The sequence below is a fragment of the Pteropus alecto genome, unplaced genomic scaffold (genome assembly GCF_000325575.1).
Source record: "Pteropus alecto unplaced genomic scaffold, ASM32557v1 scaffold226, whole genome shotgun sequence".
Taxonomy (NCBI): Eukaryota; Metazoa; Chordata; class Mammalia; order Chiroptera; family Pteropodidae; genus Pteropus; species Pteropus alecto.
Genome location: NW_006440132.1, coordinates 6,560,464 through 6,576,589, shown reverse-complemented (window position 1 = coordinate 6,576,589; position 16,126 = coordinate 6,560,464). Strand labels below are relative to the sequence as shown.

Here is a 16,126-nt window from a genome sequence, read left to right as displayed (position 1 = left end):
TACCATGATTCTCAGCTGATTTCTGTGTACACTGTAGCCTGAGAAGAACCGAGTTCGACAAGCCAGAGCTCCCTTGTCGTTCTCTTACGACTCTAGTTACAGAAGTTACTGGGCACATTTAGACCTCTTTAGACCCCAGCTTCCCCGTCTGTAAAATGGGTAGAGTTGGAGCCAGACTAGCCGGTGTTTTTAAACTGTGTGGTTGGAACCCCAGGGTTCCTTGGAGAACCTTCGGGGGCACCCATGAGCTGTGTGCTTCAAGGTGAGGTTCATGCGAGAGGTGGATCTGTAGCTAAGCAGTTTACAACCCCCTGGGCTGGTGGGCTCCCAGGTAGGTCTGGGGGTGAATACGGGGTCCACACTGAACAGACTCCTCTTTTTTCCCAGGGAGCGCTTGAAGCGCAGCCAGAAGATCACCAAGGTGGAGGGGTCAGAGCCCGTGCCGGCCGAGGCCTCGCTGAGTGCCGAGCAGGGAACGATGACAGAGGTGAAGGTGAAGACGGAGGTGCCCGACGACTACATCCAGGAGGTGATCTGGCAGGGCGAGGCCAAGGAAGAGAAGAAGGCAGTCAGCAAGGATGGGACCGGCGAAGTGCCCGCCGAGATCTGTGTGGTGATCGGCGGCGTCCGCAACCAGCAGACCCTCGGTGAGTGAGCGCCCATCTGAGAGGGTTGGGGCTGGGCCCAGAGTCCCGGGACAAAGAGACTGGGCTGTCTGTTTCTCCCTGGCTGAGAGCCTTCAGTGGCTGCCCTCTGCCCTCCGGGAGAGATTAGCCTCCTTAGACTTGGCTTTGCCTCCATGGTCCTGGTCTAAAGCTCTTCTCTTTCTCTCTGTTGAGGCAAAACCCTACTCACCCTTTAAGACTTTGTTCAAGTCAGATGCATGGAACTGTTGCAGGCCTGGTGAGTCCCTCATGCTGTGGGACCCCATGCCCCAGGTAGACCTAGCACAACCCATGTCACCTGGTGTCCCACATGCCTGTCTATATTCCTTCTTCCTCGGCTTGACTGGAGACTCCTGGGAGCAGCTCCCAGTGCAGGTCCTGTTCAGTGACAGACTGGCATCTTCCCTTGCCTCTTCTGGTCTGGGCAAGGCTCAGAAGAGTTCTGTGAAAACGAACTTCTTAGAAATCATCTCTCCCCTCACTTTCCAGCAGGAGCCAGGGGATACCCCTCACAGGCTGCGTGCACTCCTGCCAAGTTCACAAATTCAAATGCCCACATGGCCCAGCAAGATATGTTTATTTAGCGTAAGGAGAGATGAGCCAGACAAGCAGGTGGTGGGGAGCGTGTCCAGCTGGAGAGCCCACGCCTCACTTACAGAGGGGGGTAACTACGTGGGGAGACCAGCTCAGCATGGCCAGCTCTCCGGACTCACCACACGCCAGAAATGAGAATTTTGATGTGAATTCTTTTGGCTTTAAACGTTAGCGACTAATTTGACTTCTGAAATCTGCCAAACAGAACATCTGTGGATTAGAGTCATTCTGTGGGCCAGAAGTTTGCAACCCCTGGTCTGTAAAATAAAGCCCGTATGCCTCCGCCAGGCATCGAGGCCTTGCCTACTTTGGTCCCAGACTTCCATTTTCATCCATGCCCACCTCCTTGTTTTCTGTGCTCAGTATGTTCTCGGAAGTGCTGCCACCTCCCTCTCTCTATCACTTCTTTCTGGTCCAGCTCTAACCTCTTCCCGGCTTCTGGGTGCACATCCTGTGTGTGGCATGTAGGGTCGTGTGGGGAAGTTTCTCTTTGTCTGTTTCCCCAGGTTTAGATTCAAGACCTGTTGCCTTTTCTTCCCATCTTCTGGGAATCAGCCTCGAACTCCATTTCCCAGCTGTTCCTCCGCTGGTTGTGGCCACCGTCAGCCCACCCTGGGTCATTGCGGCATCCTTCTAAGATCCATGCCTGTTGTGTCTCCCTGCCCTCGCCTGCCTTCTCCTCTGGCTACAAGGGGCCTTGACGAAAACGGAAAACTGACCATGTCACTCTCTACTTATAAACTTGGGATTCCCTACTATGTCTAGGGTTGAAACCATAGCATCAAGAACCTCTATAACCTGGGCCTTTTAGCCCCATTTCTTATTTCTGATCTTCCCGGACCTTTCATTCCAGTACAGTCTTCTCTGCAGCATTTCCTGTCCTTTGCTCATGCTGTTCCCTCTCCCTGATATGCCTTTGCTCATTTCTACATGCCCAAATCCAACCTGTCCATCAAGGCCAACTCCAGTACCAGCTCCTCCCAGAAGCCTTCCTGATCTCTTCTGGTCTTACGTGGTCTGTTTCTACCCTGCTTCTCACTGGGGCACTTCCCATTATCTACTGTCCTGTACATGCCTGTCTCTGCCACAAGATTGGAGCTCCAGGACCTGTCAGATCTATGGCCCTGTTCTTTCCATTCCCATCCCACAATACCTAGCGAGGTACTGGCTTCGGAGTTAGTGTTGGCATTGGTCATGTAACTGTCAGGATGGAGCCAGGTTATGCCACAGTAACAAAGGTCCTAAAAGTAAAAAGAGGTCCAGTAGCTCAAAACCACAAAAGTTTATTTCTAAGTTGTACTACATGTCCATTGTGGGCCATGGGCCATTTAGGGACTCCACTGTGCTCTAGACCCCGGCTAAAAGCAGCCATTATATGGAATGCTGCCATCCGTGTGACAAAGGGAAAGAAAGTTCTGGAACGACTCACACTGGCAATTACCTGCTATAACCCAGAAGTGCGAGGTGTTAATTCCATGCACAGTCATTGGCCAAAACTGGTCACGTGGCCCACTCAACCTCAAGGAGGCTGGGAAATGCCATCTTAGCATGTAACAGAAGGGGGATGAACCAGAAATAGTTGGTGAAGAGCATGAGTGACTTAGCCCAGTGGCGGATGAGAGAAGACTCTTTTCAGGAGCCTGTGTTTGACCTCCATCCATCAGTATTCACTCTCCAAGGCTGGGGACTTTTAGCCACTAGTGGATGTGTTAGTTAACCAAGGAGAGGACATGTCCTTTCTCACTTGGAGGGTGGGGTATGATTTAAGACTCACTGGATCCAGTAGCTATTAACGCCCTTCACCAGGAGATATCCAGAAGGGTACTTGAATTTAAATCTTGGGATGGAGCCGGCAGTCTGGATTCAGAAGCAGAAGCCTGGATCAGCCATGCTAGGGAAATGTCGGGAGTCCTCCCTGGGCCAGCTGCCTGCACAGTGAGAGGCCCCAGGGCCCTTGGCCTTGTGCCAGCCACCACACTGCTTTCCAGCTCAGCTGCTCCTCAGCAGCAGGGTCCTTAGCCTCCATGTTCCTTAGTGTCCTCTTCTGTTAAATGAGGCATGCTCCCTGTCCTGGCTACCTGAAGGGTATGGGACTCAAAAGGAGCAGTGGAAGGGAAGACTGTTGTGTTAGGACGAGCTCGGTTTCTTGGACTGGGAGCGAATCCAGGCTCTGACTTAGTAGCTGTTGTACCTTAAAGCTACTCGACCCCCTTGTGCTTTAGTTCTCACAATTGTATGTTCACAGGGTTATGTGAGGATTCAGTAAAGATAATGTATGTAAAGAACTCAACACTGCACTTAGTAAACAGTGATCTGTTATTAGCAGTACTAGTATTAATACAAAGTACCTCTTCAAGGGCAAAGAATAGTAATATTTTTTGCTTTTTTCCCCAATTTTAAGAAATAAGCCAGTGTGATATAGAGAAAAAATTGGATGGAGAAGAAGTTTGGCACTGGCTGAGGTGTCAGCAGATGTGGGTTCCAATGAGGCCTTGGTTTTCTCATCTGCGAACTAGACAGAGTTGTCCAGTCCCTGGCATTCCTTCTGTACCACCTTCCTAGAATTCTAGAACTTTGAGGAGCTTGTGAAATTTGTGAATAACCTGTCGTTAGACTCTTGTGAAAAAAGGGTAAAAGCCACAGAGATGAACAGTTAGAAGTGGGACCAGACCAGCATTTTGGAGCCCGCACCAGACAGGCCCAGGACACCCCCTGCTGGTCATGTCAGCTTGTCTCATGTCTACTAAGGCTGACCCTCCTCTTTAAGGGTGTAGTTTCCGCCAAGGTTCAGGCTTAAAGCAATCTGGCTTGGCCTCAGCACCGGGAAAGAAAAGCATTTAACAAAAAAAATAGAAAGAAAAAGAAATCAATGTTAGAATTGAACCTTTTGAACTCATCTAATCACAAGATGGCCAGTAGATTTTATCTTGTGAGCCAAGTCCAGGTAATTGCTGCTGGCTGGTTGGAGACTGTGTTGAAGCTTCGAAAGTGTGGCGATTGATTATCGATGTTTACCATGGATATGGAAATGGGCAGTGGGCCTACATACACATGCTATAGATTGACACCCCTCTAGAAGGGCAAACAAAGGCCTGCAGAGAGGAAGAGAGTTGCCCCGAGTCACACAGCAGGCCAGTGACATTTTCCTCCACTTTATGCAGGCCCCCCACTCCACCTCACAGCAGCTCTCTCATAGCTTCCAGAAGTAACACAAGGAGGGGACGCACTCCCAGGGATCTGGCCGGGGGCGGAATGCTGGTCAGAGCCATCCCTTTAAATGAGCCTGTGCCACAGTGTTCCTCTGTGCCCTGGTGACCAGGCATCAGGGAGTCGACACGTTCCCGGGGCACTTGGCAGGGGAGTGTGGGGTTCTGCAGAGCCGAGGCCTCTTGAGTGCCATGCTCAGGGCTCAGAGCGGGCTCTGTCACTGAATAGAATAGCAGTCCTGTTTGGTCACCCAGTGCCGCGCCGTGAGGGGACCTCCCGTTTGCCTGTTTGCCTTTTCTCTGAGCTCTATCCCCCTTTTCCCCTGCCACATCCTCACTAGCCCTTTAATAGGCATCAGACAAACAGTGTTCCCAATGACACAAACATTATCTGAGGCACTTCCCATGGAGGAGCCCGGGTCATGGGCACGTGGATGGCGTTTGGCAGCGTCTCAGGCGGGGAGAGTCGGGAGGGACCTCACTCCTCAGGAGGCTGGCTGCCAAACTTGCAGTAGTTGCTGCTGCCTCCTTGCTGCCCAGAAATTCCTTGCGCTGGGAAAGGGTGTCCCTCACTCTTAGAAAGAACATCACTGCTGTTGAAGCCAGTGTGGGGTTTGGGGGCAAGACCTTGAGCTTCCTTATTTAAAGCAGGGAGAGCAGAGATCATATGGACTGTGACAACTTTGTTGGATAAAACTGAAAGTCAGTTAACAGCTGCCTTTTCTTTCCAGACAAGCTGCATGCAGATGTCTGCATAGCTGCGACAAGGAAGGTCAGGGCCACTGAGGTTTCGGGAGCTCCTCCTGAGTGATGAGTGCTAAACACAAGGCGCGACCGTGGACCTACTCCCCAGGTTCACGTCCATGGCAGCATTGCTAATTAATCACCGCAGACACTCCTAACAGTGTACCTCAAGTCTTCTTAACACAGGACACCAAAAAGTCACTGTCAGTCAGCCCGAATTGAAAAATCTGACACGGAAACCTGCTTGCTCTCCTTGTCCTAGGTGGCGAAGACAAGGCAAGCTGGGTTCACCACAATTAGGACATCCAGCCCACAGAATACTTTCCGGTTCCAAGAGATAAGAACGCCCAGGTCCCATCTCGGTGGTCAGAATGCACTACCAAGCAGTGGATGCTCTACCCTGTGCTGTGAGACCAGTGGTCCTTAATCCAAGGAGGTTACATGTGAAGGAGCTCAGAGAAGAGTCGCAGGGACCTGGAGACCTGCTGGCCCAAGGCTTCCCCGGTGGTGGTCCAGGGCCCAGATGAGGGGTGTGGACCAATAGGTTATTTCCAGAGAGTCAGCTCTCAGTGTGGGGAGAGGCGTCATGAAAGAGCTAAGGTCTGTTTGTCCTGAGGATGGCGGAAAAGTAGGGGCGTGGGATGGGAGGATGATGGAATCTAAGTATTCACAACTTAGAGTATTTCTGTGGGAGGGGATGGGGTGGACACATTCCAAATAGCTCCAAGCAATATGGGGAAGTTACCAAGAGGGATTTCGGCTCACTAAAAGGAAAGACTTTGTGATCATGGGAACCATAACTGTATATAAGCCTGCAAGGGAGTGAGTTCCTGTCCTGGAGATGAGTGAGCAGAGAGGGTCACTCAGTGCTCTGGGTGCAGGAAGGGGAGTCAGGGATCAAGCTGGGTGACCAGATCCTGCAAGGATGTTTCTAGGCAGTGAACTTTAAACACTGAGGAGTGGAGGCGTTTCCACACACACACAGGCCTGCCCTGGGAGGAGAGGCAGGAAAAGGAGGGGGAGGGGCTCAGCCAAAGCTCCAGAAGGAGCCGCAGAAGAGCAGACAGCCATTCAGACAAGGCCACGCGGGTTTTGGTCTGTGACAAACCCGATAGCGAAGGTGCCAGGTCCCGCTTCATAGTGCCAGCTGATAGTTTCCTGTTTCAGTAGGTTGTTGGCAGGGCTCAGTGCCTGAGCCTGCCAGAACCAACACTGAGCTCTCCGCTGCAGCTACTTGGAAAGGAGGGATTGGCCACCCTCCCAGGCACGTCCTGTCTCTGCCGATGACTCTTCATCTGGAGGTCCGAAGTGGAAAAGGGGTCCCCGCTGGAGGGCCCCCATTGGCAAGGGCCCGTGGGCTGTAAGCTAAAAGATCCAGGGTCTGCCCTGCTGTGGGGCCTTGGACGGGCCCCTTAACTTCTCTGAGCCATACTCTCTTGATCTATTAGTATAACAAAATCTGCCTATCTTTCCAGTAGGATTATTGAGGGCAGAGTGAAGTGATAGGTATGAAATTGTTTTTTAAGCGAGGGACAAAAATGCAAAACAGATACCATGGGTATTAGGTGAAGCCTCGGACATGGACATCCGGGGTTACCTTTGGAGTGATAGCAACCTAAAAGACCAGTGGCTTCATAGGTTTTTTTTGTTCAGTACCTCCCAAAAGAATTTTGAGAAACTAGATTCTCTTTCACATTTTTGAGTTGACATCTAACATTTTAATCCAAAGTTTAAGTACTTGCAAAGGATATAATTCTTGAGTATTGTGTAAAAAAAAAAAAATTTGGCATTTTGGAAATAAAACTGTGAACCACTCTTTTAAATGGATCCAAGATAATCCAAACGCCACTGCTATTTGGTATCTGCCATCATCCATTTAAGAAATGTATGAACAGGCGTGTCTTTAACAGTCAGAAATTTTACAACTTTCCTTTTTCTCCTTGAATTCATATTTCCAGTCCATTGCCCTCACAGGATTTTTATCCTCACGTAATATATGTTTTATGCTTGAGAGTCTTTTATTGATGGCTGTTCACACTCATCTCCCACAACAAGATGTATGTAAATTGAAATAGGAATTTCTGAAAAATTTGTTGGGATCGTAAAGCTCTACATTTTGAAACATTTTTTTCTTCAGATTGAATTACTACTAGCATACAATTTGCCAAAAACAAATTTAGAGAAATAGTAAATGTACAGGTAAAAAAAAAAAATACCGAAAAAGCACCTTTTAATGAAATGGATGGGGCTTTATTTCTTTTTCAATTGGCTCATGTTTCTGTGAATTAATATTTCTTATATGTTGAATGAGACAAGATTCAGCATTAATTTCGTTTCTGTTTTTCAGTTTTTATAAGTGTAAGTGCTTAGAAAGCTTGATCACATAAATAAGGAGCCAGGGAGGGGTGGAGTTTTATATTAGCATTGTCACTCCGTTCTTTGAACTCTAAGTTGTCTGCCAAAAATCCCACAAGGGTCTCTCCACGGACAATTCCATTAGATCTTCAATTTTGTTGAGAGGAAAGACTTGGAAAACATTTGATTCACAAAAGGAATTGTTCCCAGTCAGTAGATCCATCCACCCACTTTCTAAGTCCGACACCACTCTTTTCCAGTCATGTCTTTGCTTGGATCCCCCAGACAGTCATCCAGCATGGAGGGGACCGTGAGGATTAGGTGGATGAAGGAATTGTCTTGTTTGTAATGTGGGAGAAGGGGGAAGGTGAGAGAGGAGATGGAAAGGAGAACCAGCTGAGTGGGGCCTCCCTGCCTGCTGCCATGTTCTCTGTCATGTCGATTTTAGGAAGAATACTTTTGGAAGTTGATGATTGGGGATTATTTTAAAACTGCCTGTGCTTACATTATCCCCAGGGGATTTGTACTCTACTTGGAAGACCCTAGTTCGAAGGACATTTGGTCTGAGCCCAAGCCCCAGAGAGCCTCAGGAAACCCACTTATCCACAACTTAGCTCTCTAGGTCCTCTGTCCCCAAGAGGCCCTGGGCCCAGCTCCTGTTGCATCCTAGAACCAAGCGGGCTGGGTGCTCCTCAGTGTTTGAGCTGTAGATAGTGGCCGCTGTGATGCTCTGAGCTAAATACAGGACTTCCTGTTGTAAGGAGCCATCTCTCTTTCCCCTCCCCACCTTGCATATTTTTCTTCCCTCCTTCTCCTGCTCTGAATTTCTCCCTTGTTGGATTTCATGTATCCTGAAAGGTATCTGAGCTCATGTGGAACTAGCTAGGTGCAAATGATAGAGGTGCGGATTGTTGCTCATGTTCCTTGTTCTTAGAAGACAGCTTCCTCTGCCTCGGTCTTCATGGCTTCACCCTTCCATGGCTTTGGGAACTAGACCCACCTGGCCTCACTGGTCTGTCCAGGGCTCTCAGGAAGGAAGCTAAGCCAGATTCTCTGCCAGGTGACAATGGGATATCCTGGACAGGCACTGTCAATCAGTACCTGTGGATTCTTGTTGTGTCACTGGTGACAGCAGGACCGGGGAGAGGAAAAGGCTTGGTCCTGTGTGCCGGAGTGCCCTGCCAGCTCTCCCTGGCTCTTGACAGGGGACTCTGTGAGCCCTGTGATGGTACCAGACATGGTAGGGGGTTCTGTTCCCTGTCCGCATTAGAACGAACCCCACATCTGAAGGGGACTCAAAGCTCCCTTGGCATCTGGAGGTGACCTGGCATGGGCTTTGAACCCAATTCCTCACAAACCAATAATTGAGTAGCCCTAGCCTTGGACCACTCGGCCCGCAGAACTTTCAAGCTCATTGTTAAAGTGGGTGTTGATTTGTCCCAACCACCTGAGGACATTTGGGAAGGTAGAGGGCAGGATTGAGCCCTGACTGTACTTGGTAAACGGTAAACGTTAACAGGCACCGTCTCTTCTTGGAGCTCTCTCAGAGGCTGATTGTGTGGTGGGTACACAATTGGCTCTGGATTGAGAGACCTGGGCAATCTCTAGCTCACCGTGTCTTCCCTTCGATCTTCGCTTTTCTTATCTGAAAAATGAGGATAATAATCACCTTTTTCTATGCACTTGTGAAGATGAACTGAGCTGATGTGTGAGAAGCCCCTGTGTCTGGACCCCACGCCCACCAGATGGCTGTGTAACATGGGCAGGTTGCCACACATCTGGCCAGCTTCTGCTTCCTCCCCTGTGCAGCGGGGTCAGAGGTCAGGCTTGTGCAGGGACATCGGTGAGACTCAAATGAAATGAGTTACAGTACCTGGTACTTAGTAGGGAGTTACGATTGCAAAGGACAGAAAGGTAGTTGGAGAACTCAGCAGAGTGAGCAAGTGTGCTTGGCAGGGAATCAGGCAGCTGGGATAGGGACCGTCTGAGCCGAGAGTCCCTGAGAAAGCCCTTTAGCGTCCCACTGCGCCAAACTGGGATAATCGGGTCATTATTACTCAGTGACAGATGAGTAGCACAGCAGGACACCATGAATTTATTGAACCCCTGCTGTGTGCCAATCACGAGACTAAAGACACAGAAATCCACAATCTGATCTTTGCCCTCCACGTGTTTATAATCTTCCCTGCGAGACAAGACACATATAAAATCACTGGGTCACAGACTGCTAGCCTCCACATCTGGTGTCAGGACGACAGCGTTCCCTTGAGTGACCCACAGTGGAAAGGTGGCGATGCCACCTGTATGCCAGCTGACTTCAGTGTTATATCTCATTAATCCTGACCTCGGTCATGAGGTATAGGAATCATAGTCCTGTTTGTTCTTCTGCCTTAACCTAGTACCTGGAGTTCACCCTTGGTAAATGAGTCTCTGCCCCCAGGCGAGACCAAAGGCAGCAGGAGTGGGTGAGGAAACTGAGGCCCAGCCTGTAAGTGGTAGAGCCAAGACTCCATCTAAGGCAGTGGTTCTCAGACCTGGTTGCTGGGCATCAGAATCCCTTGAGGACCCTTTTAAAAAGGCAGATTCCTAGGCCTTTAGCCCCAGCCATTACCACATTGAGCCTGGAGTGGGGCCAGGGTCTCTGTATTTGTGCAGGCTCCCTAGCCATTCTGTTAGGAAGGACAGGCCTGGGCCCAGGTGGTGTCAGGCTTATGTGAGGGGTGGGCAGGGCCTCTCCTCCTGGGGCCCCTCATGGGCTCTTCTTGGCTTCCTGCCGTGGGCCTTTGCCCCATGCTCTGCATGTTGGGCTCCACCTTTGACCTATCTGAAATGCCCACTGGGAACTCAGCCGTTTCAGTCTACCTGAGGGCCTGACAGAGGGCTGGGGTCAGATGTTTATACCATGTTGGTGTCCGCACATCTGAGGGAACAAGACAGCACCTCAGCAGACGGGGGCGGTGCTCTCCTTGTCAGGCACATCTGTAGTAGGCCTGGGTACTGCCTGCGGCAGTGTAGGGCCACCCCATGAGGTAGGTACTTTTTAGCCCCATTTTACAGATGAGCAGACCGAGGCTTAGTACACCTAAAGAAATTACCAAGGTTGTGCTGCCGGTAAGTGGTCGACTTCCTGCCGTGGGCCTTTGCCCCATGCTCTGCATGTTGGGCTCCACCTTTGACCTATCTGAAATGCCCACTGGGAACTCAGCCGTTTCAGTCTACCTGAGGGCCTGACAGAGGGCTGGGGTCAGATGTTTATACCATGTTGGTGTCCGCACATCTGAGGGAACAAGACAGCACCTCAGCAGACGGGGGCGGTGCTCTCCTTGTCAGGCACATCTGTAGTAGGCCTGGGTACTGCCTGCGGCAGTGTAGGGCCACCCCATGAGGTGTAGGTACTTTTTAGCCCCATTTTACAGATGAGCAGACCGAGGCTTAGTACACCTAAAGAAATTACCAAGGTTGTGCTGCCGTTAAGTGGTCGAACAGGGACAGGGACCCAGAGGCATCTGATTTGAAGCCTGTCCTCAACTTCTGTCTCAACCTGAGGAAAGGTAGCTAGAAATTACTCTAATGCATTCAAGTGATGAATTCCTTACATGGATGCAATTTATTCCTTACTGCAAAAGAACACTTTTACATCCATCTCCTTTTTCCTCCAGGAACAAGTATGAGAGTTACCTAAGGAAGTTACCTTCTCCATTTTACAGATATGGAAACGGGCTCAGAGATGGCAAGTGACTTGTCCAAGGTCACTCAGAAAGTTGAGGCAAACCTGGAACTAACTCAGGCTTCTTGACTTCCAGTTCAGCTCTCTATTTCCTCTGGTGCTTGCTGCCTCTTTGCTTGCTGGGGACAAGACAGCCATTGGAGGGGCCTTGCCTCCTTGACACAGAGTTTGCGGTCCCTGGAGGCATCATTGCGGGTCCTAGGGCCTTGTGGCTACATGTGTTGGGCGCTGGCTGACTGGTCCCTTTCCTGTTTTCTAGGATCCTATGAGTGTGGAATCTGTGGCAAGAAGTACAAGTATTACAACTGTTTCCAGACCCACGTGCGGGCACACCGAGGTGAGCACCGCGTCCCGAGGGCAGAGGTCAGGGGCCAGGCCTCCACATTCTCTGCCAGTCTCTCCACCTGGGCCCCTCGTGGGTGATCTCAAAAGCCCTCAGAGCCCCAGTCTTCTCCCTCTTTCTACTGAGGAGGAGAGGAGAGGCCTCCTCTACTTGGGAGAGCACACAGGGGTTGGGGACAGCAGGACATGCCACCAGGCTCCTGCTACCAGTGTCCCTTGCCTGTTCTGCATAGGCCTGCTTCCTCCCAGAATGCCTCAGTGCTGCTCAGCGTCATTGGCCCCTGCAGGGAAGGTGCTCATGTGTCATCTTGTGTGCTCCCGTGACAGCCCTCGAGTGAGGAGGGCAAGGTGGCTGTCTCCATTTTGAAGATGAGGACACAGGGGCTGACAGGACAGGAGAGTTTGGTCCTGACCCTCCTTGAACCTGGCAGGTCGGGAGGACGGGTGCCGGGGCAGGACCTGACTGACAGTGGGGGCCACAGGGAAGGACTGTAAGGCTAGTTCCCTGCATCTGAGTCGGAGAGAGTGTCCCTGGGCACATTGTAATGGGTCCCTTGCCACTGGCTCCCCCTTCTCTCTTATTCTTTTGGCACCAGCCCTGCTATTGGTTCCATGTACTCAGTACCTTCTCATTCTCTTTCTCGGTTACAGACACTGAAGCCACCTCAGGGGAGGGAGCCTCCCAAGGCAGTGAGTATTTTTCCCTCCTTGTGGGCTTTGCGGGGCCGAGAGGGCCAGGGGTGGAAGGTGGAGACACTTTTATTCCTCACCCCCACACGTTGCTGTGGTCCAGGCTTTGGGGACAGTCCTTCAGAGCAGCCTTTCCAGAAGCATGTTCTGTGACATACTCATCCTGGGGAGCTCCTTGGAGTTCTGTTGTTAAAGGTTCTCAGGTGATATAACATGGGTAGACCTTGAGTTCTGCCACAAAGGGCATATTTCTCACTATAGACCTCGCAGGGCCCTTCCTTGGTAGAGAAGCACGTGCATCTCCAAGAGGGGTCCAGCGTCTGCAGTTTCCTCTATATTTTAACTCATACTCATGGGTCTGGGGCTCCACAGCCGGTGTTTGGGAACTCCACCTTCAGAGAGTTGTCTCATGAGCACCCATGGGCACCAGTTGTTGGGGTGAGGTATCCCAGAGCCTGTGGCGTGCCGGGTCTTGACAGCTGGGGACAGTGTTCTGCTTTGCCACTCATAGGCCCTGCTTGCCTTCTCTCCAGTTCTAAACCCACAGGCCAGCCAGATGGGTGTAGGCTGGGGTAGAACCTCCCCCAGACCCAAGAAACCTGAGTTCCAGAACCCAGCAGCTCCATTCCCAGGTGTGTCCCCAACAGAAATGTGTGCACATGTCCACCAAAAGACGTGAACTGGAATGTTCTTAGCAGCACTGTTCGTAACAGCCCAAACTAGAAACCACCCAAGTACCCAGTGCCGGCTGAAGGCATAAGTTATGGCGTGTTCACACAGAGGACCGCGGGACAGCAGTGAGAAGGAAAGGCTTTGGGCTACACACAGCACCGTGGATTACCCACAGAGACTGTTAGCAAAGGAAGTTCCTTCTCTAGGATCTGTGTAATAGGGGACACTAATGCATGCCGGAGGAGTCAGAATCCTGGTCACCTTTGGGAAGGGGCTTCTAGGTTCTGATATTTGAGCTGGGTGTTGGTGACACAGGTGTTTTTGGTTTACAAAAATTGAACAGGGTGAGCACTTTGGATTTGTACCCTTTCTATATCAGGGGTCAGCAGACTTTTTCATTGGGGACCATCGAGTATCCATTTTAGACGTTGTAAGCCAGACTTTTCCATCACAACTGTTCAACCCTGCCATGAAGCACGAACACAGCTAGACAGAGATGGAAATGTATTTCTTACCAGAACAAACAGTGGCAGGCCATAGATTGTCACTTATGTTTCTACATGTTTGTTATACCACCATAAAAAGGTTCTTAAAATATAAGTAAACATGACCCCTCCCCACATCCAAAGTAAAGCATTTCGCAGAGGTGCCCAGGGCTAAAGCAAGACCTTAAATGGGCTGGATCCTAACAGCATTTCCTCCAAGGCACTTTTCCTTCCTCTCTCTCTCTCTTTGGATTCTTATACCATGTGAGAGTCAGGGGGTGCCGAGGCTACTCCTCCGTTTTCTGGAGGAGACTCTGAGGCTCAGATTGGTTGATACCTGTGGAGGGACTGAGGCTGGCAGGAGGCGAAAGCCTGCCCCTTCTTCCCAGCCCCCACCCTCCTCCTGCCTGGCTCCGGCTCCTTCTCCCTCAATAGCTCCCTTCTCTTCTAGCTTCCATGGTCTGCCTGTGGTAAGCCACACATTAAAAGAACTTCCCATTTATCTTTCCTTCCTTGGTTATTCTGGGCCCCCGGCCTCTCCAGCAGCCCCTCAATGATGCGTTGTGCTCTGTCTTGCTTCCGTTGTTCCCAGAGGCTTGCTGATTGTTGAAGACTCTCTGGCTAGTGGTATTTTTAGTCCTTCCATCACTTTTTCTTTCCTCCCTGTGGAATTTTCTCCCCATGGCCAATATGCTTTATTTTATTCCCAGTCCTGCACCCCTGCCCTGACCCAGGCCAGCAGTGCCAGCTCAGAAGGACTGGGGTCTTCCCACCCCAGCCTCCTTTCCGAATCCTGGCCGTGGAGTCCTGGAACCTAACGGGTTCCTTGAGAATAGCAAGTCCGGCCTACCCATTTTGCAGATGAAGATACTGAGTCCCAGAGAGAAGTCACACAGCTTGCTAGGGTAGAAACCAGGTCTCATGCCTTTAGTCCAGGAATCTTTCATCTGTTTGTTAGAAAAATTGTGCAGTCATACATAGAGGCATCTACCCATTTACCCATCTCTCAACTAAGAAAATAAAAGATTAACTCCACATCCAGTCTCTCGCTACTGTCGCCTCGATTCCCTTTGCAAAACAATAATGTTAGGCAGCGTTTACCAAGCATTTATTGTATGTTAGGCGTTGTGCTCATTTATGTATTACAACTCTGGGAGATGAAGGACTGCCATTCCCATTTTACAGATAAAACTGCGGGGCAGAGGTTAGGGGCTGTTTCCGATGTCAGTCGCACTTGTAAGCAGCAGGCTTGGGTTTGAGCTCGGGCGGCCTGACTCCAGAGCCTGCTCCTCAGACAGATTAGTGGTGGCATTCTCAGAGACACTGAGCTCTCTTGGGGTTCCAAAACCGTGGTTTCACTGACAAAAAAAAATCATTTTGCCTTTTTTCCCTTTGGAGATAGCGCCCCTGTCCTGTCCACTCCCGCCTTCAGTCAGTCCGGCAGTGTGATTGCCATCCACGTTGAAGAGAAGTGGGGGTGTCGTGTTCGTCAGAGCAGGGTGGCAGCGCTTCTCGGCGGCAGAAATGGGGGGGTCACATTTTATTGGAGGAGGTAGCCATGGCCTGGCTGGTAGAAGAGGCTGTGTGGGCAGAGACAGGGCGAGTGGGCAGGCAGCTGTGGAGGGTGACCGGCACTGGACAGTATGGGCGAGGAATTTCAGGAGCAGGGCCCCATCTGGAACCAGGTGGCCTGAACTTCTCCACCTCTGTTCCCCAGGTGTCCAGCACCAAGAGAAGATTATGGTCCAGATGGGACAGGATGGGGGAGGTTGTTGTCTAACCTGGATTTCCAGCCATGGGAAAGGATGAAGCCTGAGCCAGGCTTGGAATCCTGGAACCACCAGTCTGGGAGAGGCCTCAGGAATCAGCTCATCTACTACGCGCCCCTGCCCTCAAACTAGGGGGGAAAAGGGCAAGCTGAATCCTGAGATGGGGTTGGCACTAGCCAGCAGGGCAAGACCAGGCCTCTCCTCCCCACCACTTACTCCATGGCTGTTTCAGGCGTGATGGTAGGGCCTGGTAGGATGGTGGCACGCCTGCACCCAGCCTGATCCCCACACCCTCAGACCGTCTGCATGTGCTGAAGCTGTGTGTGCCTCACTCAGTGACCAGTTAGTCTCCATGGCCTTGGCATCTGCCAAAGCACTTTCAGAGACTGCAGGTATGGTGGAAGAGTTAGGGGCCGAGGCAGGGAGATGGCTAATGTCATTTGTGTCCCAAGTTTAGCTACATAGGGGACCAGAAACCTTCCCACAGAATTGCCTGGCATTGCAACCTTGGGATGGAGGGGTCTCATCAGACCTATATCATGGATCCTATATATTTGGGTCTGAGGAGCAGAAGAGGGACCAGGGGCTGGTACCCTAGCCCGGGAGTAGAGGGTGGCTTATCCAGACAGAGAAGGGCCATGCGCCCGACTCAGCCATGGCTTGAAGTTAAGTGATTGAACTCTGGCTATTTCCTGCCCCACTGTGCAGCCTTAGCAAGCTGCCCAGTCTCCTGGTGCTGGGCATCCTCAGAAAGATGAGGCGGCAGGGCCGTCTCTAGATCAGTCCAAGGAATGCACACACAAGGTTTGTGCTAGTACAGATCTTAGTATATTACTGGTGTGGTGAGGGTAATGTACTGTGTAAGTCCAGCTTCAGA

General features: G+C 50.9%; 1 protein-coding gene across 1 annotated transcript in view; it reads left to right on the top strand.

Annotated features, from left to right (window-relative positions):
* Positions 1–16,126, top strand: part of ZNF618 (zinc finger protein 618) — a 131,377-nt gene that overhangs the window by 73,602 nt on the left and 41,649 nt on the right. The window contains exons 3-6 of the mRNA XM_025050435.1: positions 388–647; positions 11,551–11,628; positions 12,285–12,323; positions 12,857–12,955. Coding sequence (XP_024906203.1) covers positions 479–647; positions 11,551–11,628; positions 12,285–12,323; positions 12,857–12,955 — 385 coding nt within the window. The 5' untranslated portion in view covers positions 388–478. The remainder of the gene's footprint in view (positions 1–387; positions 648–11,550; positions 11,629–12,284; positions 12,324–12,856; positions 12,956–16,126) is intronic.